General features: G+C 47.6%; 1 protein-coding gene across 4 annotated transcripts; it reads left to right on the top strand.

Moving 5' to 3' along the window:
* The first annotated feature begins 1,798 nt into the window (after nucleotides 1-1,798).
* On the top strand, nucleotides 1,799-20,707 carry ACER1 (alkaline ceramidase 1). Of its 4 annotated transcripts, none has more exons than XM_038565338.1 (6): nucleotides 1,799-1,991; nucleotides 14,911-15,025; nucleotides 15,105-15,246; nucleotides 16,038-16,175; nucleotides 19,209-19,346; nucleotides 19,647-20,707. In XM_038565338.1, the coding sequence occupies exons 1-6, from the start codon at nucleotides 1,899-1,901 to the stop codon at nucleotides 19,810-19,812; spliced, it is 792 nt and encodes a 263-aa protein (XP_038421266.1). In that variant the 5' UTR covers nucleotides 1,799-1,898; the 3' UTR covers nucleotides 19,813-20,707. The 4 variants fall into 4 exon arrangements, with proteins under 4 accessions (XP_038421266.1, XP_038421264.1, XP_038421268.1 ...); XM_038565336.1 differs by having other exon boundaries at nucleotides 14,916-15,025; XM_038565339.1 differs by lacking the exon at nucleotides 1,799-1,991 and adding an exon at nucleotides 14,445-14,637.
* Nucleotides 20,708-24,906: the final 4,199 nt, after the last annotated feature.

A 24,906-nucleotide genomic window follows, 5' to 3' on the forward strand; every position in this document is an offset into this window, starting at 1 on the left:
ACACAACTCTTTATTTTGGAATAACTATACACTCACAAGAAATTGCAAGAATAAAAAAATCAAGAAAAAAAGAAATTGCAAGAATTTCAGAACGTCTCCTGTACACTTTCCTCAGTTTCTCCGAAAGCACATTTTGTATAGCTATACAGTAGAAAAAAACAGGGCATTTACCTGGGTGCTGTCTACGGATCTTATTTAGATTTCAACAGCTGTTATGTTCATTTGTGCACGTGTGTATGCAGTTTCTTCGCATGTATAGATTTACGCAACCACCCCCAGGATTATAAAGCTTAAATCAATATGTTTAAAAAAAGAAATTGAGGGAATCCCTGGGTGGCGCAGCAGTTTAGCGCCTGCCTTTGGCCCAGGGCGCGATCCTGGAGACCCGGGATCGAGTCCCACGTCGGGCTCCCGGTGCATGGAGCCTGCTTCTCCCTCTGCCTGTGTCTCTGCCGCTCTCTCTCTGTGTGTGTGACTATCATAAATAAATAAAAATAAAAAAAAAGAAAGAAATTGAGTAACCCTGCCATGAATGAAAAGTGGGTATCACCAGCAATAAGACAAGCTTATTTAAAAATAAATACAATATAAACAGTGTCACTACATTCTGGCAGGATACTGTTGCCTGCTGAAGGACTTTTTAGCAAACAAAGGGATTAAGTGTTAAGGGTCATAAACATGTATTAGCACCAATTGAGCCCCTCTCCTTGAACTATTTGGCATTGAAAAGGGAGGGCGACTGGGTGGCTCAGCAGTTGAGCATCTGTCTTGGACTTGGGTTGTGATCCCGGGGTCCGGGGTCCGGGGATCGAGTCCCTCCCTCATTGGGGTCCCCACAGGGATCCTGCTTCTCCCGCTGCCTAAGTCTCTGCCTCTCTCTGTGGGTCCCTCATGAGTAAATTAAAAATCCTTAAAAAAATCTTAAAAAAAAACAACAAAAACCATTGGGTCTATCCCCCGTCCTCCCCATAGTACAGATGAGCAAACAGGTGGATTCATTTGCCCAGGTCATACAATTTAAGAAGGGGAGCAACTCAGAATTCAAATCCAGCCCTTGCTGGTTCTAAAACCAGAGCTTTCTATAGCCCTCGGAAGCCAGGACTAGGGACCCCAGGCCTGGAAGACTGCAGATTTTCTCCCTTCACGGGGATCTTGAAGGTGGCCCAAGGTAGAAGTCAGGACACTCTGGGTTTTGACCAGGCAAGAGACCTGGCTGCAATTCAGCCCAATCTCCCATAACACAAACAGGAAGACCTAGGCCCCCAAAGGTGAAATGGGCGGGCCAGGTCACATAGCCAAGGACTCCAAGGCGGCTGAGCCAGGCCCATTGGGGTGGGTGTGCTACCCACTGTTGCCCCTGCTGTGGGAAGTAGCCGCATGGAGCTTGGGCAGCGTGGAGGTAGGTAGACCTGATGGTTGAGAGCCTGGAGTCTGGTCTCAACTGCCTGTTTTCACCACCTTGCATGCCCTCAGCCAGTGACTTTGCTCTTTCTGCCTCAGTTTGCTCATCTGTAAAATGGGGCTAGCCAGGATCCTCCTCTCAATGGGCTCATTCATTATTACTATTCTGATAGCAGTTCCCCCGACTCCCACTCCTAGTGGATAGGGATGGGAGGTGTGCTCCCTGACCTCCCCAGCCCCCATCCTCCCCTTCTCCCAGATGATGCCAGCCCCTCTGCTTATGCCCAGGGCAGCCGCCCCACCGCCACCGCACAGCGAGGCTGCCCTGGTGCAACCGGGGAGTGGTTCAGCAGGTTTTTCCTCTCAGCCTGCCTACCTGCCTGCCTGCCGTGGGGCAACCAGCTGTCCTCTGCCTGTCTCACCTGGGCCGGGCCCTTCTAGGCTCTCATGCTCCTCTCTGCCAGACTGAGCCAGCGGGCAGTGGGTGCCGCATCACGATGCCCAGCATCTTCGCCTACCAGAGTTCCGAGGTGGACTGGTGTGAGAGTAACTTTCAGTACTCGGAGCTGGTGGCCGAGTTCTACAACACGGTGAGGTCCAGGGCGGAGGGCTGGGGGTGGCGGTCCTAACAGCCCGGGGTGCAGGCCCGACTTCTCCACATGGTCGCTGGGGGAGCCTGCCTCAGTGTTCACCGCATCTGAGCTTTTGCTCGTTTGTTAGGCAAGGAGCGCTGGCTTTCATTCATTTGTTGGTCTTTATTTGGCATCGGGCTCCGTGGTAGGTTTTGGAAATGCAGCAGGCCCCAGGAAAACAGCCAGCCTCTGCCCTCCTGGAGCGGAGGACAAAGCTGTGACTCCGGGCATTCACAACCCAGGGTGATGGCGCGGTGAAGGGAGATGCACAGGCAGCCTGGCGGAGCAGGGAGGGCATGGGGAGCCAGTGGTGGTGGTGGTGGTGGTGGAATCAGGAAGGGCTTCCAGGGGGAGGTGACTGTGTCTAGTTTGTTCTCAGCTGTACCCCCAGCCTAGGTGGACCAACTCATTCCAGTTTGCGGGGGCCTGTCCTGGTTTCAGCATTGAGAGTCCCATGTCCCGGGGACCGCTCCAGTCTGGGGATACTAGCAACTGTGGGTGATCCTTCCCCCAGCCCTTGCTATGGGGCCATATTAGAAAGGTTCCAAATGCCTAACTGGCACTGGCATTTCAGCAAAACCTGGAAGATGCAAAGCAGCCAAAGATGCAGGTGTCCGTGCTACCCCCGCACGGGGTGCTGGGGAGACTGCTGTGCATAAGGCAGGTTGCCTACCTTCCTGGAGCCCGTGGGATGGTGGGTGATGAGGCCATGTGCTTTGCTCTGGACCCTGCACAGAGCGAGGGTGCTCAGTAAGTGGCAAGTGATGCAAACATACCTTTATTGAGCACTTACTGTGTGGCAAGCGTTGTACTACACATTTTACAGGGAAAATCTTGTTTAATCTTCACGTTGACTTTGAGAATTAGGCATACAGGGTTCATCCTGTTGTCCAGGTGAGGAAATGACCTTCAGGGAGGCTGAAAGATATGCCAAGGGTCACTCCAGCACTCAGAGCTAGAATTTGAACTTGGGGTTTCCAAGAGATTGTTTTGGGGGGATGGGGCAGTGGGAGTTCAGTCTCGGGCTGGCCTGGCTGCTTTTGCCCTGCTTGACCTCTCCGCTTTCCAGAGCGGGGAGGTGGGGGTTTAGGATTCAGGGGTTCCTTGTGATCTCCATGGCTCTTGCTCCTCCTGACAGAGACACTGACTCTGGTCCTCAGTCCCCTCACCTGATGATGGGAGAGGGCTGAACGTGCTCAACTCTGAGGTGGAGAAGAGGTGTGAGGTTCTGGGACCCTTCTCTCTGGATTCTCTGGCAGCCCACCCCGAGGTGGGGGGTCCTCACAAAAGGCACCGAGAAAGGGCTGACTTAGGACTGGGCTGAGCCTCCAGTCTAGCTGCACATGACCATGCAAAATAGCCTTCCGTTCAGCCCTCCTCGGGCCTGTCTATAAATGCAGCAAGCTGAGCGACTGGGAGACGCACTCTGCAGGAGACATGGTCATGACACATACTAGACTTCTACATCATCATCACCCAGTACCTGCATTTCCACATACTTATCAAACAGAAACAAAAGTTTCGCAAATTAATAGTTACCTTTCCCTGGTGTGAACACACTTGGACATTTCCTCTCCTATTGAACAGGCTCTTGCAAAACAGACCAGGGCATGAGGAATTGCACCCAAGCCATGTTACAAAGGCTCTCCCTGAGATTTTCTCCTCCCAAACGCTTCTGAGTATCTCAGACCCATCACTAGAGCTAATAAATCATAGAGTTCAGGGGTTGGCAAGCATTTGCTATGAAGGCCAGATATTAACTGTTTTTGGCTGTTCAGGCCAAACAGTCTGTATGGAAATGACTGAGCACTACCATTGTACCTGGAAAGCAGCCACAGATTGTAAACAAATGAGGGTGGCCGGGTGCCAATAAAACTTTATTTATGGACACTGAAATGCACATTTCATTAACTTTCACATGTCACAAGATATGCTTTATATCTTTTCAACCATTTAAAATTATAAATGTCGCTCTTAGCTCATGAGCCATACAAAACAAGACAATGGGTGGATTTGGCACAGGGGCCAGAGTTTGTCAGCTTCTAATATAATTATATATATATTAGAATAATATAATTATATATATATGTGTGTGTGTGTGTATATGTGTGTGTGTGTGTGTGTGTGTATAAAATAACCAGCCAAATAGAAAACAATAAGGTCTTTTCTTTTTGGCCTCTCAAATCAGTAATTTAAAAATGAATTTATTTTTGTTTTATTTTACTTTATTTTTTTAATGAATTTATTTTGTAGTGAATGTGGGCACACTCGTATTTTGCACCTTCCCATGGGCAATTTGTCAAGTTGTGTTGAGACATAGATTTACAAATAGCACCACCTCTGATCTGACTCCATCACTGCACCTCCAGACACTTGCATCAAAGAGATAATCCCAATAGAAAACAAAATTCATATGTAAAGTCCTGTCTGAGTCATTTATAATTGCAATAAATAAATGAATACATAAAAAGGAAGCCATAACATTTTCACTAGCCTATGTAGGGCTGAATATATTCTGGCCAAATACTATGCAGCTCTTTATCTTTTATTTTAAAAGATTTTATTTGTTTATTCATGAGAGACACAGGGAGAGAGGCAGAGACACAGCAGAGGGAGAAGCAGGCTCCCCATAGGGAGCCCGAGGTGGAACTGGATCCCCAGACCCTGGGATCACGCCCTGAGCCAAAGGCAGACACTCAACCACTGAGCCACCCAGGCGTTCCTATGCAGCTCTTTAAAAGCATGTTTTTGATCAAGGTATGTAAATGAAGACAAAATTCGTAGCAAAAAAAAATTTATTTTAAAGGTTTTAAGCTGAAAGTCCGACGTGAGGCTTGATCCCTGGACTCTGAGATCATGATTTGACCCAAAGGCAGACAGATATCTAAACGACTGAGCCACCCAGGCACCCCCTTAGCAAGAATTTTTTTCAAAAATTGATTCTCATTGATTTCATCATGATCCGTTTAGGGAGTCTCTTCACTCTGCAGAATCTTTTACTTTCTCAGTGCAGTGCTTTCAAGGTTCACTAGTCTGGAGTGGGGGAAGGCAGAGCCAAGCCCCACACGATCAGGGTGAAGAAGAAGGCAGCACTTGAGGACTCAGCTCAGGTGTTGGCAAGTTTCATAGAGGAGGGTACCTAGGGTTTGGGTTTTGAAAGATGAATAGAAGAAAATAATAATAATAAATAAAAATAAATAAAAATAAAAATAGAAAGATGAATAGAAGCTTGCCAAGTAGGGAAGTAGTCGAGAAAAGGGTAGAAGAAGAGAGAATACAGATGTACTCACCCTGGAAGTAAAAAAGAGGGTGTACAGTTTGGGGAAAGGAAGTGTGTTTCTGTGACTAGAATATGAGAAGAGATGAAGATGAACGAGCTTTGAGGACTGGGTCGGAGTGTTTGAAATATACCCCATATTTACTGATGGACTCATTGGGTTCATTCATTCATTCAACATCAGTGCCATGAATCAACCTGTGCTGATTGATCCGGGGGTCCCAAGGGAGGTTTGGTGCTCCCAGGATAAGGAAGTGGGGTGTTTAGGATTAGAGCTGACCAGCCTCATGGTTAGCTGATGGCAGAGAGAGGGCAAAGGGGCCAGAATAGGAAGAGGGGAGCCTTGGGGGAGACACAGGAGGTCTCTGCTTGCTGAATGGGGAGAGAATCTCAAAGCTTAAAGGACGAGTAAATGTTCTCTAAGGCATATGGAGCAAACGGACCAGCATGAGCAAAGGTCTTGAGGTGACAGGGAACCGCAGGCCAAGGAACAGTTGGTGGCTTAAAGCCAGAGCTCGGGCTGCCTATGAAGGAGGAAATGAGGGCTGAGAGAAAAGTGGAGGAGGCTTCTGGGGGCCAAGTGAGGAATGCCTGGCAGGGGAGCGTGAGCTCCATGATGAAGGCACTGGGGAGCCATGGGTGACTTTTGAACAGCAAAGACTCAATGAGGTGGGCAGTGGTCAGGGCACCTGGTTGCTTTTCACAAATGAGCCTGGAGAGCCACGAAGGCATATTCAACAGGAACAGAGGTCAAGGGTGTGGGAAGGGCCTGGTCAGGTGGGATGGAGGAGAACTCAAGGTGTGGGCTGCTCCAGTTTGCTTCTGCTTGCATTGGCCTGGTGGCCTCCAGGTGTGGCCTCTTTCAGGGCAGCTGACAACTTAGGAGAGTTTCGAGTGGTGGCAGAGGAAGTGTCAAGGCTCCCTGGCTCTGAGAGGCAGCTGTGCTGCTGAATTTCTTTCCTGGGATCCTGCCAAAGCTTCAGAAGCTCTGCATCTCCAGGTCCTCTCCAGAAAGCTCCCTCTCAGATGCTTGGATACAGAGCAAAGGGATGGTATGTCTGGAGTAGGGAACCTTTGCGTAGGCAGAGGTGCAGTGGTGAGGGTAGTCTGGGGGAGGGATACCATAGGAATACAAAGAGGGACAGAGAGGTCAGAGTGCGAGGGGGTGGGGGTGTAGGGTGCCATGCCCTTACCTCCTACAGCCTCCCCACCCCCCTTTTCTTTTTTTCCCCACCCCCCTTTTCAATTGAGCATTCCTGTTGCTGGCCTCAGCAGAGTGGAGATCCTAGTCCCTCTCTTCCCTGCATGCTCTCTGAGCCCCTGGCTGTGGTAGCAGGTCCTATGAGTTCCTTTTTTTTTTTTTTTTTTAAGATTTTATTTATTTATTCATAAGAGAGAGAGAGAGGCAGAGACACAGGCAGAGGGAGAAGCAGGCTCCATGCAGGGAGCCCAATGCAGGCCTTGATCCTGAGACCCAGGGATCATGACCTGAGCCCAAGGGAGAGGCTCAACCACTGAACCACCCAGACACTCTACTTCTAGACTCCTTCAGAAAACGCCTTCTGGGGATGACAGGAGGTCCAATTTGAGGAGATAGTGACCCCTTCATCTCGTTCATGATTCAACAAGAATGGATTGAGTCAGGCGCTGTTTCAGGCTCTGGGGACACAGGTGACCAAAGCAAACAAAAACGTCTGCCCTCACTGGGCTGGTGTCCTGGGGTGGGTGGAGGAGACAGACAAAAAAAAAGTAAAGTCAAAAGTACAGCATGCAGGTAGTATAGGGAAGAAAGACTCGTTCATTCATTCATTCATTCATTCATTCATTCATTCATATTTATTCAGCAAATATTTACTGAGTACTTATTCGGAAAGGAAGTAGCTATGGGGTGCTAATAGTGATTAACCCACAGGGCCACGGAGAGGATGAAACAGCTACTGGGCACCCCAAATGCTCGTCATGGATGAATGGACAAACACCCTGTCATTCATCCACACAATGGACTACTACTCAGCCATAAACAGGAATGAAGCGCTGACACACTCCACACCTTAGATGAACCTCGAAAACGATGCTCGGTGAGAGAAGCCAGTCACAGGGCCACATACTGTAAAGATTCCATCCATATGAAATGCCCAGAAGAGCCAAACCTGTAGAGATAAGAAACAGATTAGCGGTTGTCCGGAGAGGTGAGGGCGGAGCCGGGGAGTGACTGCTCATGGGGACAGGGTTTCTTTTTTGGAGTGATGAGAATGTTCTGGAATTTAAAAATGTGATGGTCCTGCAACTCTGTGAATAGTCCATTGAAACCCACTGACTTGCACACTTTAAAAGGGTGAATTTCCCTTTAAAAGGGAAAATGTATGGGATTTATATGTCAATTGAAAAAAAAAAAACAAAAAACCTTACAGTTCCTGACACATCCTAAGCATCGAATAAACAAAGCTACTACTATTAGAGGTAAACACAGCACAGAGACATGGAAGTGTTAAGGTGTTCTTTTTTAAAAAAAATATTTTAGGGCAGCCCCGGTGGCGCAGCGGTTTAGCGCCGCCTGCAGCCCAGGGCGTGATCCTGGAGACCCTGGATCGAGTCCCACGTCAGGCTCTGTATGATGCCTGCTTCTCCCTCTGCCTGTGTCTCTGCCTCTCTCTCTCTGTTTCTATGAATAAATAAATAAAATATTAAAAAAAATATATATTTTATTTATTTATTCATGAAAGACACACAGACAGAGAGGCAGAAACACAGGCAGAGGGAGAAGCAGGCTCCACGCAGGGAGCCCGACGTGGGACTCGATCCCTGGACTCCAGGATCATGCCCTGGGCTGAAGGTGGCACTAAACCACTGAGTCACCCAGGGATCCCAAGATGTTCATTTTATTTAGCAAATAACACTTCCTGTAATCCTCCCAGTAATTTCATGAAGCAGGTAGACTTATTCTCCACTATTTTACAAATGAGGAATAAAGGCTCAGAGAGTATGTTTCCTCCTCAGGGTTGCATGGCGTGTAAATCACAGGTGCACAGAAGTCACGTATGCTGGAAGTGTCAGAGTTAAAGCCCAGGCCGCTCTGGTCCCAGAGTCTCTCATTTAATTAAGCACAGCATTGTGAGGCCACCCTGTCACTGAGTGATTAACAATTAATTATGTGTGTTTTAATTCATGCAAGTAAGTCCTGTTCGGGGAGGGTGTAAGGCTGGTGCGCTAGCTCCGTGCCCCGGGGCCCTGCACCAACACTCTCGTGCATGTGTTGAGTGGATGTAGAGGGGGTCCTGGACAGGTGACAGAGCCAGGTGTGGGTGGTGGGAGTTCAAGCTTTGGCGGTGGGAAGAAAGGGCACTGGGATGTTCGGCGAGGTTCCTTGATTTGGCTGAGTCAGCAAATTTTTCTTGAGCGCCCACTGCGTGCCCAGAGAGCTGGGTGTTGGGGACACAGCCAGGGATAAAACAGGTGTCACGGAGGTCACCGGCCAGTGGGGAGGACAGGGACAATAAAGGAGTCAAGAATGAATGGATGAGGGCACCTGGGTGGCTCACTGGTTGAGCATCTGGCTTCAGCTCAGGTCGTGATCCTGGGGTCCTGGGATCGAGTCCCACATTGGGCTCCCCCATGGGGAGCCTGCTTCTCCCTCTGCCTGTGTTTCTGCTTTTCTGTGTGTCTTTCATGAATAAATAAATGAAATCTTAAAAAAAAAAAAAAGAATGGATGGATGAAATCCACAAGTGAAGCAGTGGATGGGAGAGAAGCAGTGGGGGGGGGGGGGCGGCAGGGAACATGAGAAAGGGGTTCCCCCACTGCCTTTTCCCAAAGCTGAAATGGCAGTCAGTTCAGGCCAATCTGCTTCCCTCTCTTCCTTCTTCCCTCCCTCCCTCTTCCCATCTTTTCCTCCCCCATTCCTTCCTTCTCTCCTTTCCTTCTTCCAGACCTAAGGTACTCAGCCACATGTATTTGCCAGACATTCTGCTGGGTACTGGTGATCAAAAAGGCAAGTTCTTCCAGAATAACAGCACCCTGTTGTACACAGCCAGTACAGCACCTGTGCCGGGCACATGGATGCATTATTTTTTAAAAATATTTTATTTATTTAGTCATGAGAGACACAGAGAGAGGGGCAGAGACACAGGCAGAGGGAGAAGCAGGCTCCCTGCAGGGAGCCCGATGCGGGACTCGATCCCAGGACCCCGGGATCACGCCCTGAGCTGAAGGCAGATGCTCAACCGCTGAGCCACCCAGGCGTCCCTGGATGCATTATTTACACGTCTTCTCTGCATGCATTATTCTCTACTGAGCACCTACTGTGTGTCAGGCACTGCTTTAGATGCCGGAGTTTCACAGCAGTGAGCAAAACTCTCCGGCCCCTTGGGGATCCCTGGGTGTCTCAGAGGTTCAACGCCTGCCTTCGGCCCAGGGTGCAATCCTGGAGACCCGGGGTCGAGTCCCACACCGGGCTCCCTGCAAGGAGCCTGCTTCTCCCTCTGCCTGTCTCTGCCTCTCTCTCTCTCTCTCTCTGTCTCTCATGAATAAATAAAAAGAATTTTAAAAAATCTTAAAAAAAAAACCAAAAACTCTCCGACCCCATAGCACTTGGCTCTCTAATCCTCACTGTGGTGCTTGGAGTTGGAGGAGGAAAAGGAGGCACAGAACGTCTCCCAAACCCTGACTGGATACACTGGTGAAGGCAGGCTTTGTTAGGGGGCGTTGCTGAGGTCCTTGGGCAAAATAGTAGATACTGAAGGAATGATTGGTAAGCAAATGAATGAATGAGCGAATGAATGAATGAATGAAAGCCAAGGCATCTCCTGGGGCTGGGACCCAGAGAGTCCAGCTGTGATCCTGGACATGCGCCTCTCCCGCCTGGAAGAGTCTAGGTGGGGCCAGTGGTTGGGAAATGTGGGGGCCCAGCCCCAGAGGCAGGGAGGGAGGCCCCGGTAGGGGGTGGCCTCTGATGCTATCGGAGACTCTGGAGCCAGTTGGAGCTCATTAGAGGCTCCGCCCGTTTCTTTGCCCTCATTCTGCGTGCACTCGGGGCGTTATCAGAAATTTCTGTCTTGCTTGAGCTGGCTTCCGAGCTGGGAGCAAGGATAAGCCTGTCACTATTTCCTCCCATAACAACAACGCAGCAGTAACCCTTGCTGCTTGTTGAGCTGGAACCACATCCCTGGCCAGGTAGTGTTTCGATGCCTGGCCTCATGCATTGCCTCTGCACAGCCTCCACACTAGCACGGGGGTAAAAGCAAACTTTGGAGCTCCCCCAGAGCTGTGCAACCTCAGAGAAGTCACTCTCCCTCTCCGAGATCCAGTTTTCTCATGGCCACACAAGAACTAGAAAGCCAGATCTTGTGTGTGTGTGTGTGTGTGTGTGTGTGTGTGTGTGTGTGTGAGGATTAAAAGCAATACTTATAAAATTGTGCTGTCCAAAGATAAGAAAGTAACAGTCACAGCACCTTCTATCCAGAACTTTCCAGTTCCATGCAGAACTACAAGCCCTTCCGCCGAGTGTTTTCTTGCGTGTGACTGGTGATGCACATAAACGTGCCCTGAGATCTGGTCAGCAGGAAATGTTTACTGAGCACTTACCATTTCCACTTCCCGAGGTTACAGTGGAGAATGGGGAAGACATGGAGCCTGTTCTCAAAGCCAGGTTTAGGGGGAGAGTGAGACAGTTTCAGGACAGCTGGACAAGTGTTAGGATAGAGGGACCGGGCACAAAAGAAGACCACCTGACTCTCCCTCGGGGGATTGGGAGGGCTTTATCAAAAAGTGATGCCCAGGTGAAAGATGGAGTAGCAGTTGGCCTGGCAAAGAGGGGTAAGTGGGGACAAAGAGTGCTCCAGGCAGTGGGAACAGCCTGTGGAAACTTTTGGAGGTTAAGGGGTAAGAGAAAGTATGGCTCATGTGGAGGAGCTGAGTTATCCCTTCCACCTCGACTATAAAGTTAAAGGTGGAGAGAGGTGAGTTATAGAGGGAGTTTACAAGGCAGGTTTAAGAGTTTGGATTTTATTTATGGGAATCGCAGATGTGTCTTAAATGGAGGGTTCAGAGATCAGGAAACTGGTTGGCTCAGCATCGTCAGCTGTGCTCAGTACACCCAAGGGCTGGCATTTGTTTGAAAGCAGAAGGAACGTCGGATTGGTTTAGGATTTTTCCCATTCAGCATCCATGGCACCATTTTCCCTATGACAGCCAACTGCCCCTCTCCTACTGGTTATGTTCTCAATGGGATGGTCAATCAAGGTGCTCCCCCTCTTCTGGCCAAGGGGGGGGGGGCAGCTGTGGCCCAGGCAACATCTCCAGAATTTGAATCTTGGGCCTGGATTCATTCATGCCCAAAGTTGGTCCCTGAAGAGATTGTCCATTTGAGCCTCAGAGCTGTTCTGATTTCTGGTTGTCCTTGTCTTCTGCAATTCTTTGGATTGATGAGCTCCCCAGAATAAATGACTGAATGAAAAATAAATAACTACACACATTTTTTAAATTTAAGGTGTAAGTTCACAAATTCATTTTGTTGTTGTTGTTGCTTGCTACCAAAGAAACCCAGCTCATACGCCAACGGTGATGGTTTTGCTGGATTCAAGCGTTAGAAAGCTGGCTTAAGCAAAAACAAAAAACAAAAAACAAACCAAACAGGAAGAATGCATTGGATAGGCACTGAGGTGTCTTAGAAAATGGAGAGATGAGTTGCTGGCGAGGGCTGGGATCCAACATAGGTCTGTAGAATTCAGCACAAGGCCGGTACCACCCTTGAGTATTTGCCTGTGTTCTCAGCCTTGTCTGTGGTGGTGGCAAGACGGCTGCCATATCTTAAACACTGGGACAATACCCCAAGACCTTAGAGAGTTGACAATGGTGCAACTCAATTTTGGTGACTCTCAAGCTCTGTGTCTGCTCCACGTTTCAAATTCCCAAGAAAATCGGATTGGCCGGGTTTGGGGTAGGTGTCTACTCCAGTGGGATTGGGTCTCAGGATGCAGACATGGCATGTGTGTTCTTGGGTGGCCACTGTGAGCTAGGCTGTGCCAGAGATGTGTTCGACATTGTCCGTTGGTGGGCATCGGACACCTTGATACGGAAAGCAAGGACATGGGGTGGGAACATGGGCTGCAGAACCAGTTTGCCAAAGGTTCTCAAATTGTGGTCTTTGAGCTGGTTCACCATCACCCAAGGAGAGCCATGGGCTTCCCTAGAACTGGAAGGACTCCTGCCTTGGGAACTTGTCTTGATACCCAGGACCTAGCATCCTAGATGGTGACCTTGTATCAGGTAAATGATTTCCCCACACCCGCTACTGTGCTCTGTATTTTTTCAAAATTAAATTATGGTTGACATAGAATATTATGTTAGTTTTAGGTGTACAACACAGTGATTTGACAATTATATACATTACACAGTGCTTACTACGATTAAGTGTAGTGACCATCTGTCACAATAAAATGTTACTATAATATTATTGACTATCCCCCCTATGCTGCACTTTTCATCCCATTGACTTGTTTATTTTATAACTGGAAGTTTGTACCTTTTCGCCTGTTTTACCCATCCCCCACCCTTTCCCCTCTGGCAACAACCAGTTTGTTCTCTATTTATGAATCTGTTCTGTTTTTTTGTTTGTTGATTTGTTTTGTTTTTTAGATTCTACATATTAAGTGAAATCATATGGTATTTGTTTTTCTCTGACCAATTTTACTTGGCAAAATACTCTCTAGGTCCCTCCATATTGTCACAAATGGCAAGATTTCATTCCTTTTATGGCTGAGTACTACTATATTTGTATTATATATTATATATAATATATATAGTCAATATATTATATTATATTATATATCATATATATATATACAGAATATACACCACATCTTCTTTAGCCATTCATGTATCAGTGGACACTTGGACTGCTTCTGTAGCTTGGCTGTTGTAAATAAAGCTTCAATAAACACAGGGGTGAATATATCTTTACAAAGTAATGGGTTTTTTTTTGGGGGGGGGGTAAATGCCCAGCAGCAGAATTACTGGATCATATGATATTTATATTTCTAATTTTTTGAGGAACCTCCAGAGTGGCTACACGAACTCGCATGCCCACCAACAGTGCATGAGGGCTTCCTTTTCTCCAAAGTCTTACCCAACACCTGTTATTTCTTCTTCTTCTTCTTTTTTTTAAATACCAGCCATTCTGACTGGCATGAGGTGATAGCTCATTGTGGTTTCGAATTACATTTCCTTGCGCTCTTTATTTTTGAGTCAGCATCCTTCAGACTCAGGTTCTGAGAAATAACGGAGCGCCCTGGTTAACAGGGCACTATTTCTTCGCTTTCTGAGATGGGACACGGGTGATGGGGCATTTACAAGGGGAAGATTTTATTGGAGAGAGAAGGATGTAATTGAGTAAGCCAGCTGGCTGACCTCAAGTTGGCAGGTAGATGACTGCGAGGACACTTGTTTCTGAGCTCATGTGAGAGACACACCATGGCTCAGATATATCTGGGGGGAACATTGAAGGGACTTTGAAGTCCTGTATCAGTGGCCAGGGACTCTGAACCCTTGAAATTCTGGTGCAAATGTACTTGTCACCTTAATTGTACTCACAAACTACTGAGGCCTGAGGATCTCTGGGTCAACAACATGAAAAGGCAAATGGCATTATGCATATGACACAAATACAGATATGGTAGGTTAGAGCATTGAATTTACTCCTCACAGTTAGTGAGAGGGGGAGCATAGATCCAATCCCATGTCACTTGGATGCAGAAGCCCGTAACTGGGATGCTTTGGTTTCTTTTTTTTTTTTTTTTTTTTTTTTTTTTGATGCTTTGGTTTCAAATGAAACAGCCCACTAAGAACAGCTTAAATAGAAAAAATAATATCTTATTATTTTTTGAAATGGAAGCCTAGAGGTAGGTGGTTCTGGAATGTTAACTCAGCAGTTCAACATTATCAAGCTACTTGGCTCTGCTGTTCATGGAGAAGTGGTCCTGGTAATAATGTCCAGGGACACTGCAAGGTCTCTGAGGCCTTTCAGAGGTTCCTCGAGGTGAAAATTACTTTCATAATAATACAAAGATTGTATGTGCTTTTTCCACTCTAAGGATCTCACCAGGGTACAATGGAATCTTCTAGTGGCTTTGTGATGAGTAATGACATCATCTTTCAGATGGCCAAGGGAATATGTGCTTGCATAGTCCTGGATTTTGAAAATTTCTCAGTTTCAATATCTAATACAGTCAATCTTGATAAATATAGCTCACATTTGAGAAAGAAAAAAGTAATAGATTCATTGACATTTCTATCTTGTTTCTAAAAGGAAAAGAGGGTGAATGTATGCAGAAGGTTAGTAGATAGTCTTTGCCATACTCACTGAATGAATGAATGGGCTCATAGAATAACAGACGGATTACTGATTATTCCAACGAATGGAATGTATTGATGACTGGTAGACTGCCAAGATCAACTGAAAGAATGACAAACTCTGGGTTGATTAATTGCCTGAAAGAGTACAGGTCGACCAATTGGCTAATAACTGAGGGTTTGGACACAGGGGCAACCCTGCTCTGCCTCCACTTCTGACAACGCCCCCCCTGTCCCCAATGTCCTCTTTTTCAGTTCAGCAATGTCACCTTCTTCATCTTTGGGCCTCTCATGATGTTTCTGATGCACCCCTATGCCCAGAAACGCTCCCGCTATGTTTACATCATCTGCATCCTCTTCATGGTCATAGGTAGGTGGGGGTCTGTGACAGTGGGGTGGTAGGGGTGGGGACAGCCCCTTTGACCACCTACCTTTGTCTCTTGCTCCAGGCCTGTTCTCCATGTACTTCCACATGACGCTTAGCTTCCTGGGCCAGCTGCTGGATGAGATCGCTATCCTGTGGCTGCTGGCCAGTAGCTACAGCATATGGATGCCCCGCTGCTACTTTCCCACTTTCCTAGGAGAGAACAGGTGGGGCGGGGGCTGGTCCTCTGTTGATTCTACCAGAGTCCATCTGGGCTCCAGGGTCACTCTGTGAGCCCACTTGAGATCCTTGGAAACCCTCACCTGATCACCCCAGGGTTTTCCCCTGACCCTACCTGACTTAACTGGCTGCCAGAGACTCCTCCTTTGAGTGAGTTGAGACCCCTGGAAATCCTCTCCTGATCCTACCCAAAGAGTGTGGAACCTTCTCCAGAACATATCCAAAGCCACCTGGGGGTCCCAGGAACCCATACCTAAGCTTACCTGGGCCCGAAAGACCTCTCTCCTAAGCCTATCACCTGGGCCCCCTGTAATTTTTCTTGGATTCTCCTGGGCCCCTCTCTTGACCTGAGACCCTTCTGAATCTCTCTCCTGACCCTATTTGACCTACCTGAGCCTTCCAGGACCCCTCTCCTGATAGTGTCTGGGACCTCTGTAATCCCTTCCTTAATCCTACTCATCTCCCCTAAATCCTTTGTTTGACCTCACCTGAGCCCTGAAACCCTCTACTGATCTAAGCCCCCGAGACCCTCTCATCATCCTACCCACCCCCACCCCTGTGGCCCCCTTCAGACCCTGCCTGGGCCCACCTGGGATGTTTCATCAGACCCTTCTGATGAGCCCACCTGGGAACATTAAGACCTGTTTCTGGGTCCAGTTGGGCTCCCTGGAACCCTTCCCTTTGCTCATCTACCTCTGCCACAAGATCTCCTGACCCTGCCTGAAGCCCCCAGGACCCTCCCAGCTACCCTCCCACAACTGAGTCCTTCTTTTCCCAGGCCCCATTTCATCTGCTTCGTCATCATCACCACTGTGATCAGCACCTTCCTGTCCTTCCTGAGGCCCGTGATCAACGCATATGCCCTCAACAGCATCGCTGTGCACATCCTCTACATCGTGTTCCAGGAATATAAGAAGTGGGTGGTGGTTACAGACCTGCCTGGGAAGGTGGCTCCCATCCCCCTCCAAGCAGTCCCCTTACTTCACATACCACGTTTCAGGCACAGAGTTCTCATTGATTCCAGGCTTAAGGGAGGGATGTCCCATCCCCAAGATCATCTACTAACAAGGGGCAGGGTTAGGATTGGAACCTAAGGCTGAAACCCTAAACATACATACAAGCAGAGACTGTTGAACGAGAAACTTCTGTGTGCCCACTAACCAGTCCTGAAAACCATCAGCATTTTGCCAACCTGCATTATACATACCCCCCAAAGATTCCATATACTGGCATCCATTAACTTTTCAGGATTTTACTCTCCCAAATAAAGAATTGTTATTTTTTTAACCCATACTAGGTCCTGGCAGGACAGAGAGGGGTCTCTGAAATGGAGCCATTTGAGGGGAGCTGAATAAAAGGGTTATTTACAAAGGAGAGAGCAGGTATACGAAAATAACTAGGGATCATTCAGAACCACTGTGCTGATAAGAGTGGGATCCTATGACCATCAGGAGACCTGGGGTGGGGGGCGATGGGAGGGAGTGATGACAAGAGTCTGGAAGGAGAGAGTCTTGTGGAAAGGGACTCCTTTTTTTTAAATTTTTATTTATTTATGATAGTCACACACACACACAGAGAGAGGCAGAGACATAGGCAGAGGGAGAAGCAGGCTCCATGCACAGGAAGCCCAATGTGGGATTCGATCCCGGGTCTCCAGGATCGCGCCCTGGGCCAAAGGCAGGCGCTAAACCGCTGCGCCACCCAGGGGTCCCTGGAAAGGGATTCCTTAACAAGAACCGTGACCTCCAGTTTCTGGTTGCAGCTAGCCTGAGCCAACCCCACATGGAGGAGGCCAGGAAAATAAATATTCTAACCATACCCCCCTCTGACCCTTTAGTTTCTTGCAGGAGTGCTCCATTGGCCAACCCAACTGGAAACCATGGCCAACCCAATTGGAAGCCATTGGCTAATCCAACTAGAAACCATTGGCTAATCTAATTGGAAGCCCAAGGACAAGAGAGCCCTGGATTCAGTCCACACAGCCCAGCACCCCACCTCCCTGGGGGCATAGGGCAGAATGGAGAGGGGTAGAGAAGGATCTAGAGGGACAGATGGAAGACATGGCACACACAGGGCTAATCAAGTTGACAATGCCCAGATTGCACCAATGTTGCCTCAGCTTCTCAAGATGCCTTCTTACAACCAGTCTTGTTGAAATTGGGATGCAAACACAATTTTGTCATAGCAGTCTCACCCTCTCTCCCCTATCTTCATGCCTCTGATTTGATAACAGAAACTCCATTATTTATCCTGGAGAACATTCTAGGTTTGGCTGTCTGTTTCCTGTGGTATCTTTCATTGTGTGTGTGTGTGTGTGTTTAATTTTTAAAAATTTCTTGAAAATTAATAGTTAGATCTAGATTTAGGTTTACATATTTTGAGGCCAGAATATTTCATGTGTGCTGCTGGGTGTTTCTTGTTCCATGCTATTAGGACCCCATAATGAGTGGTTGCTCCACAGTTAGTGCTATTAAGGTTGATCAGTGGATTCAGGTGGTGTCATTTCCTTCCTTTATTATAAAGTTTTCTACCGACTTTTCACCTAATGATTTCCGCAGCCATTCAGGCACACCGCTCCCATCCATAGAGTCATTCATTAGTGGTTGCAAAACAGTGGTTTGCAGATTCCATTATTTCTTTTGCAATGATTACCTGGAGTTCTTCCATCAAGGACTTTCGCTCATCAACCTGGAAATACAGTTGGCACAGAAATGCCAGGATGGATAATTGATTCTTTCCCTTAATTGATCTATTTTCAGAGTAATGAGTTGGGGCCTTAGCCATCTCTAGTAGGGACCAATGAAATTAAAAAACAAGTATTATTGTGAACTCATAGATGTTTATATTTCAGAAGTGATTCAATTCATTGCAGTCGCTGTGCTATATTTTTAACTTTTTTTTTTAAAGATTTTATTTATTTATTCATGAGAGGGAGAGAGAGAGAGAGAGAGAGAGAGAGAGAGAGAGAGAGGAAGAGACACAGGCAGAGGGAGAAGCAGGCTCCATGCAGGGAGCCCGATGGGGGACTCGATCCCGGGACCCCAGGATCACACTCTGGGCCGAAGGCAGGTGCTAAACCACTGAGCCACCCAGGGATCCCCAACTTTTTTTATTTTGAAGTAGTTACAGACTCATGGCAAGTTGCAAAAATAGTGCAGAGTCTTGGGTATCCTTCATCCAGCTTCCCCCGGCCTCTCCCAATGGAGCATCCTGTGTAACCATAGAACAACCTCAAAAGGAGGAAATTGATGATGAAACAATGCTGTTAACCAGATCCTCAGACTCTATATTTATATTTCACCAGTCCCTACTCATTATTGTTTTTTGATGTTCAAACCATCCCATTTTAGACTCTGGGGCACACAGGAATTATTGCCTCTTTCCTAAAGGGTGCTGGGTCAGCTCTGCTTTTAGAGAAACGGATTCTGATATTGAGTTGTCCCAAGACATGGCCTCCAGAGAATTTGCCCTCCCACACACGGACATGCACATTCCCATAGCCACACAGTCATGAGTTCTCATCCACTGACTCACAGGTGTGCGCACACTTACAGCCCCAAACACAAACAGGGGAGGGCTTATTGGTTAAGAAATCTGCAGCCTGACAAACCTGGTTCAGACCCCGGCTCTGCCATTTACTCGCTTTGTAACCTTGGGTGGGGTTGGAGCATACCCTAATCTCACATGCCTGTTTTCTCATCTACAAAATGAGAATGATAGTGTTGTTGTGAGGACTGAGTTTTTAATCTGAAGAACTTTCAGAACTGCATGTGGCATCCTATAAGTGCTCAGCAAATGTTAGCAATACTCACAAATTAGGCCCCCTCCCTCTCGTACTCTTGGCCATTCCCTCCTCCCAGCCTCATCGCCTTGGAGGGAGGAGTTTCCCATCAGCCCCTTCAGGCTCTGCTACCTGAGTCAGGCTCTGGTCTTCATCTTCTCTCCCTAGGACCAGCAATAAGGAGCTTCGGCATATAATGGAGGTCTCCGTAATTTTATGGGCTTTTGCATTGACCAGCTGGATCAGTGACCGCTTGCTTTGCAGTTTCTGGCAACAGATCAATTTCTTTTACCTGCATAGCATCTGGTAAGCATTTGCCTAGTGATATGGTGCCCCAGAACCAGAAAATCTCAGATGCCAGGGCTTGGAGCAGGGGCCAGGAGGCAGAGAGGGGAAGCACACAGATATTGGGACTTGTGTGTGTGTGTGTGTGTGTGTGTGTGTGTGTGGCGGGGGGCTGTTTTCAATCAAGGGTCTGATCCAAAAGGTCCCTTTGGGTGGTCAGGATCCATGAGAAGTGAGAGGAGAACCACGGTGGGGGCATCAAGCTAGCTCAGGGGCATCTGGCATCTTGCACCCTCACCACCTTCTCCCTGTACCCCACAGGCATGTGCTCATCAGCATCACCTTTCCTTATGGCATGGTTACCATGGCCTTGGTGGATGCCAGGTATGAGATGCCAGGTCACACCCTCAAAGTCCGCTACTGGCCTCGGGACACTTGGCCCGTGGGGCTGCCCTATGTGGAAGTCAGTGACAACAAGAACTGCTGACGTCTGCTAGTTCCTTGACTACCCAAGCACCTGCCAACTCGCCTGCATCTTGGGGAGGGAGCCCTGCATCAGGAATCTGAGAGGCACTCACGGTTCTTTCCTTCAGCTCCCTTTCCCCATCCTCCTTGTCCTGCATGGCCCCACCCCAAGACAAGTGATGACTTCCTGAGCCTTCTGTGCAGCAATCTGATGACCCTGGGGGAGCAGCCTGGCATAGCTCCCCATCCACGACCTGTCCTTATTCTCTTTCACTTCTTCCTTTGTGTTCACTTTGTGAGGCTGGATCACCAGGTGCTGTGAGGACCTGGCAACCACTGGCAAGGACTTCAGGCTGAGGCTTGGTGCCCAGGCACTTCATAAATAGTGGCAGTCACTACCAGACCCTTTGGACCTGTCTTTGGCCATGCAATGTCCCTGGGACTTGGGGGGCATCCCAGAGAACAGACACCTCATTCTGCACTCACTCATGTGTGTGGAGACCTTGCAGGGTCTCAGGGGGCCACCTCACTGGTAGGCAGTGAAGCAACATGGAGGCCCAGACTGGGTAATCTGGCTGTCGTTGGGGCATGAGCATCAGAAGGGGAGCAGGGGTGAACTCTTAAAGTGAGAGGAGGACAAGAGGATGATTAAAAACAACAACAACAACACAACAACAACACCTCAACAAGAACAAGAAGAGGATGATTTCCATGGTGGTTAAGAGCACAGGGCTTGGGGTTAAGCAGATGTAAGCTCGAATCCTGCTCCACCATTCCGCAGCTGTATAATCTGGGGGAAGTGATTGTTTTCTCCTTTGAAGCTCAAGCACCTGTAATAAGTCTGTGATGTGAAAATGTTTCTCCCGTCATGGGATTTTTGCTTGGATAAAATATGTATAAAAAGCATTTATCATGGAGTCTGGAGAACATCTAAATTTATCCCTCCTTCATCCTTAAACCCCTCCCTCTCTCCACCTATGTCATTCTCTCAGTCATCTGTTTTCCCACTCATTCATTCATTCATTCATTCACTCACCTCTTCAACAAATACATATTGAGTTCCTACTATATGTCTGACACTACCCACTGGCGGTGCAAGACAAGGATGCAGTGTCCCTATATAACGAGGAGACACATGTTAGACAAATAAAAAGACAAATAAGGCCCTTCCAGACATTAATACCTGCAAAAATATTAAAGCAGGTGATGCTTTAGAGAACCATGAGGCATGGAAGCAGCCTTTTCAAATGGGTGCTCAGTGGGGGAATGCACTTTCCAGGTGGACCCTCAATGACAAGAGGAGACCAGCCATACTGAGAGCTGGCTGGGCAAGACCATTCTGGGGAGAGGGAATGGCAGGCGTGAAAGTCCCAGGGTGTGGATGAACTGGTGTGAGAGAAAGAACACTCTCACTGGAGCTTAGTAAATGAGGGAGAGTGTAGAGTAAGAGATTCATAATCTGGGGGCCTGGGATAGGTTTAGTATCCATGGACCACTTGATGTTCTTTGCAAAAGAGAATTGTCAGGGCATGTTATCTAGGCCCCTGAAGTGTGTCACTCCAAAAGGAGTAGAGGCTAGCCTATCTGGCCAGCTGGAGAGATGGGGAAATTGAAAGAGGAAGGGCCACTCATATTTATTGAGGCTATCATGTGCTCTCTGATCATGACACACACCGTTGAACCTAATACTCTCCCACAACTCATCAGATAGACACAAATATTCTCATTTTATAGATGTGGCACAGAGAGGGCAAGCAACGTACCCAGGACCACACAGCCTGCACTCGAACCGGGTCTATCCTTCCCCCAAAGCTCCTTGTACCACAGTTAGTCAGCAGTAGGATTGAATCCGGATCACAGGTCCACTGCTTCCAAATCCCTTTGAATTTCTTGTTCTAGAAACTGGAGGCTCTTCATCCCTGGCCCCAGGATGGATCATGGTGGGAAGAGGTGGGGGGGGGGAGGGCAGAGAGTGAGGGAGTTTCTGAAAACATATAAAATTGTCTGCAGAATGTTATCTTGGTGTTTTTGGTGGGGGAGAGGAGCTGTACTTCCAAGAGATTTTCTAAAACCTTCCGTGGGGATAAGGGCAGATAGAGAAACTCTGCTTCCTGTCCCTCCCCCGCCCTCATGCTTCTGTCCCTAAATACACAGCAACAATTTGTCCTCAATGCCTATCTCCTGGCCCTGTGCTGACCCATCCTCACAGCCCCCTCTTGGGCTATGGAGGCAGCAGGTGGGTAGGAGGTCTGGATATTTGTCTAATTCAAACTAGCCATGTGATCTTGGTAAGTCCCAGTCACCATCAGGGAGGACTCTTTGTGGCAGCGGATAAAATGTTCAGCTCCAGCTGGCTGAAATGACAAAAGGACAATCAGCATATATACTTTTGAAGTTAAGGATCAAGCTGCAGATATGGGTGGATCCAGGCTTCAGGTGATGTCACCAGAGTCAGTCTCCCTCCCTCCCTCTGATCTACCTCATGGGGGAGGCAGCTGCCAGGCTTTACATTCTTCCAAGTTGAAAAGTATACACCAAAGCTCCAGGTGCAGATGCTCACTGTCATAGTCAGTAGGGAAATGTAAATCAAAGTCGTGAGATAAGCATTTCATATCTATGAAGTTGGCTATAAATTTAAATAAAGATATAGGAGACAATGTGGAGAAATTGGAACCTTTATACATTGCTAATAGAAATGTAAATTGGTGAAACCACTGTGGGAAACAGTTTGGGAGCCCCTCAAAGTTAAGCATAGTTGGGATGCCTGGGTGGCTCAGCAGTTTTGCACCTGCCTTTGGCCCAGGGCATGATCCTGGAGTCCCGGGATCGAGTCCCACATCGGGCTCCCTCTATGGCGCCTGCTTCTCCCTCTGCCTGTGTCTCTGTCTCTCTGTCTCTCATGAATAAATAAATAAAATATTAAAAAAAAAAGTTAAGCATAGGATTACCGTATGATCTGGCAATTCCGCTCCTAGGTATATACCCAAAGAGTTGGAAATGTGTGTTCTATCAAATACTTGTACAGAAATGTTCATAGAAACACCATTGAAAAGAGTCAAAATGTGGGAAGCATATGTGTCTATCAATGGATGAACTGTTAAACAAATGTGGTATCCACACAATGGAATATTATTCTGCTATAAAAAGGCATGAAACACTGGCACACGCTACCACGTGGATAGACCCTGAACACAGGATGCTCGGTGAGAGAACAAGGCACAAAAGATCTCATAGTGTGTGAATTCATTTACATGAAACGTCCACCACAGGCAAATCCATGGAGACAGAAAGTGGATTTGTGGATGCCAGGGGCTGAGAAGAGGGAGTGACAGCTGATAGGAATGAGTTTCCTTTCCTCATGTCTTGGAACTAAATAGAGGTGGTGGTTACACGACATGGTGAATGTTCTAAATACCACTGAATTGTACACTTTAATACAATTAATGGTTAATTTTATGCTGCGTGAATTTCTGCACAACTAAAGTTTAACAAAGCTCCTGGAGTCATTTTCAGCTGGTCTTAGGTCATGCCCCACCCCCACTAAACTGATCCCAGTAGCTGGAGAGATGCAATCCGTTGCTCAGCGGGGTTTGGACATGTGATTCCTCTTGCCACTGGGGAGCCCCACTCTCACTGGGGTCTGAGAGGGGTGCGGGGCAAGTGAAGGGGTGGGGGTTGAAGTCCTTCCTCAAGCCTTGTGCCCTGTCATGAGCTGGCATTCTCCCGGAAGGGCTGCCACTTAATTCATACAAAGGGGACTTACAGGCTCATACTGGTCCTGGGAGGAGTACTGGGGTCAGGGATTGTTTGACAGAGAAAACAGCAAATGTCTAGGGTGCTGCCCTCTACTGGGGAGATGCTTTGTTGCACATATTTTTGCAGCAAACGGTCAGCTCCCAGAACCATTCGTGGCTCCTTCGTGCCTATGGGATAAGGGTCAAATGCTTCAATGTGACATTCGAGATCTGCTCCGAGTTGAAGTTCATCTAGGGTGGGACTCCAGCTGGTCACTGGGCTTTGCTCCAGCTTGGTCACATTCAGTATTGCCGTCTGTGGTTGTGTGTGCATTTACCACTAGCAAGAAACTGGTGGGTGCAGAGAACTCGCTGGAGATCAGAAAGAGGTTTCTCCTCCAAATTTTGATGAGCTGAACCATCCGCAAGGTGAAAGGTAGGGGAGATTAAATGCCAAACCCTCCCCTTGGGTGCAAATAAGCTGGACCACTAGGGGGCGATAGAGACCTAATGTAGCAGCAGTTTGGCCCCAGGGGGCGAGCCAGACGCCCTAGGCTCAAAATGTGACTTTTCTTAGCCTTGGGACTTGGGCCACCACTTGTAGCCTCTCTGTGTCTCACTTTCATTGTTTGCAACATTGAGATAACAAATATCATGTATTTTGCCAAGTGCTCCAATTACTATTTACTTTATGTCTTTCTTTAAATCTACTCCCTTTGCTCACACGGGTGTGTTTAAATAGGAAACACTGTGTCACTTCAAGAAGTCATTTGTTATAGATAAAAAATAGCCAGAAAACTAGATACAGCAACAACAAAAAAGTGTTCTGAACTGCAGCTCAGTGATCCTGAACACCGTCTTCAGGTCAGAATCCCCAGCTGAATTTAAACAAAAAAAGTGTTTCTGTCTTCTTCCAAACTAATGCGACCAGAATCTCTAAAGGTGGGATCTTTCAAGGCTCCTGGCACTGGTATTTTTTTTGCAGATCATCAGGAGATTTCAAAGTCCAGGCATCAGATAGGATCACCTGTCCCGGGCTCTGAACTCTAGGTCTCTTCTCTCGTCATTGAGGTAGATGAGAGAGCGATAGGGAGGCGTTTAAGACACATGAGCACCAAGCCAAGACTTTCTTCTTGAAGGAATTAGAAAGACTGGAGAGAAATGAAAAGGAACTAACCTCCTCCTATGTGATTCAGTATTATTTCATTTCCACGCCACAACCATTTATTGAGCATCTACTTTGTGGCAGGCACTGTGCTCAGGATACATCAGTGGGCAAGATAAAGATCCCTTCCCTCTTGGAGTTTCCATTCCATCTAGGGGAGATAGAGAATGGACTCAATAAATAAATATGTATATATTAGGAGGTTATAAGTGCTGTG

Source organism: Canis lupus, chromosome 20 (assembly GCF_011100685.1).
Source record: "Canis lupus familiaris isolate Mischka breed German Shepherd chromosome 20, alternate assembly UU_Cfam_GSD_1.0, whole genome shotgun sequence".
Taxonomy (NCBI): Eukaryota; Metazoa; Chordata; class Mammalia; order Carnivora; family Canidae; genus Canis; species Canis lupus.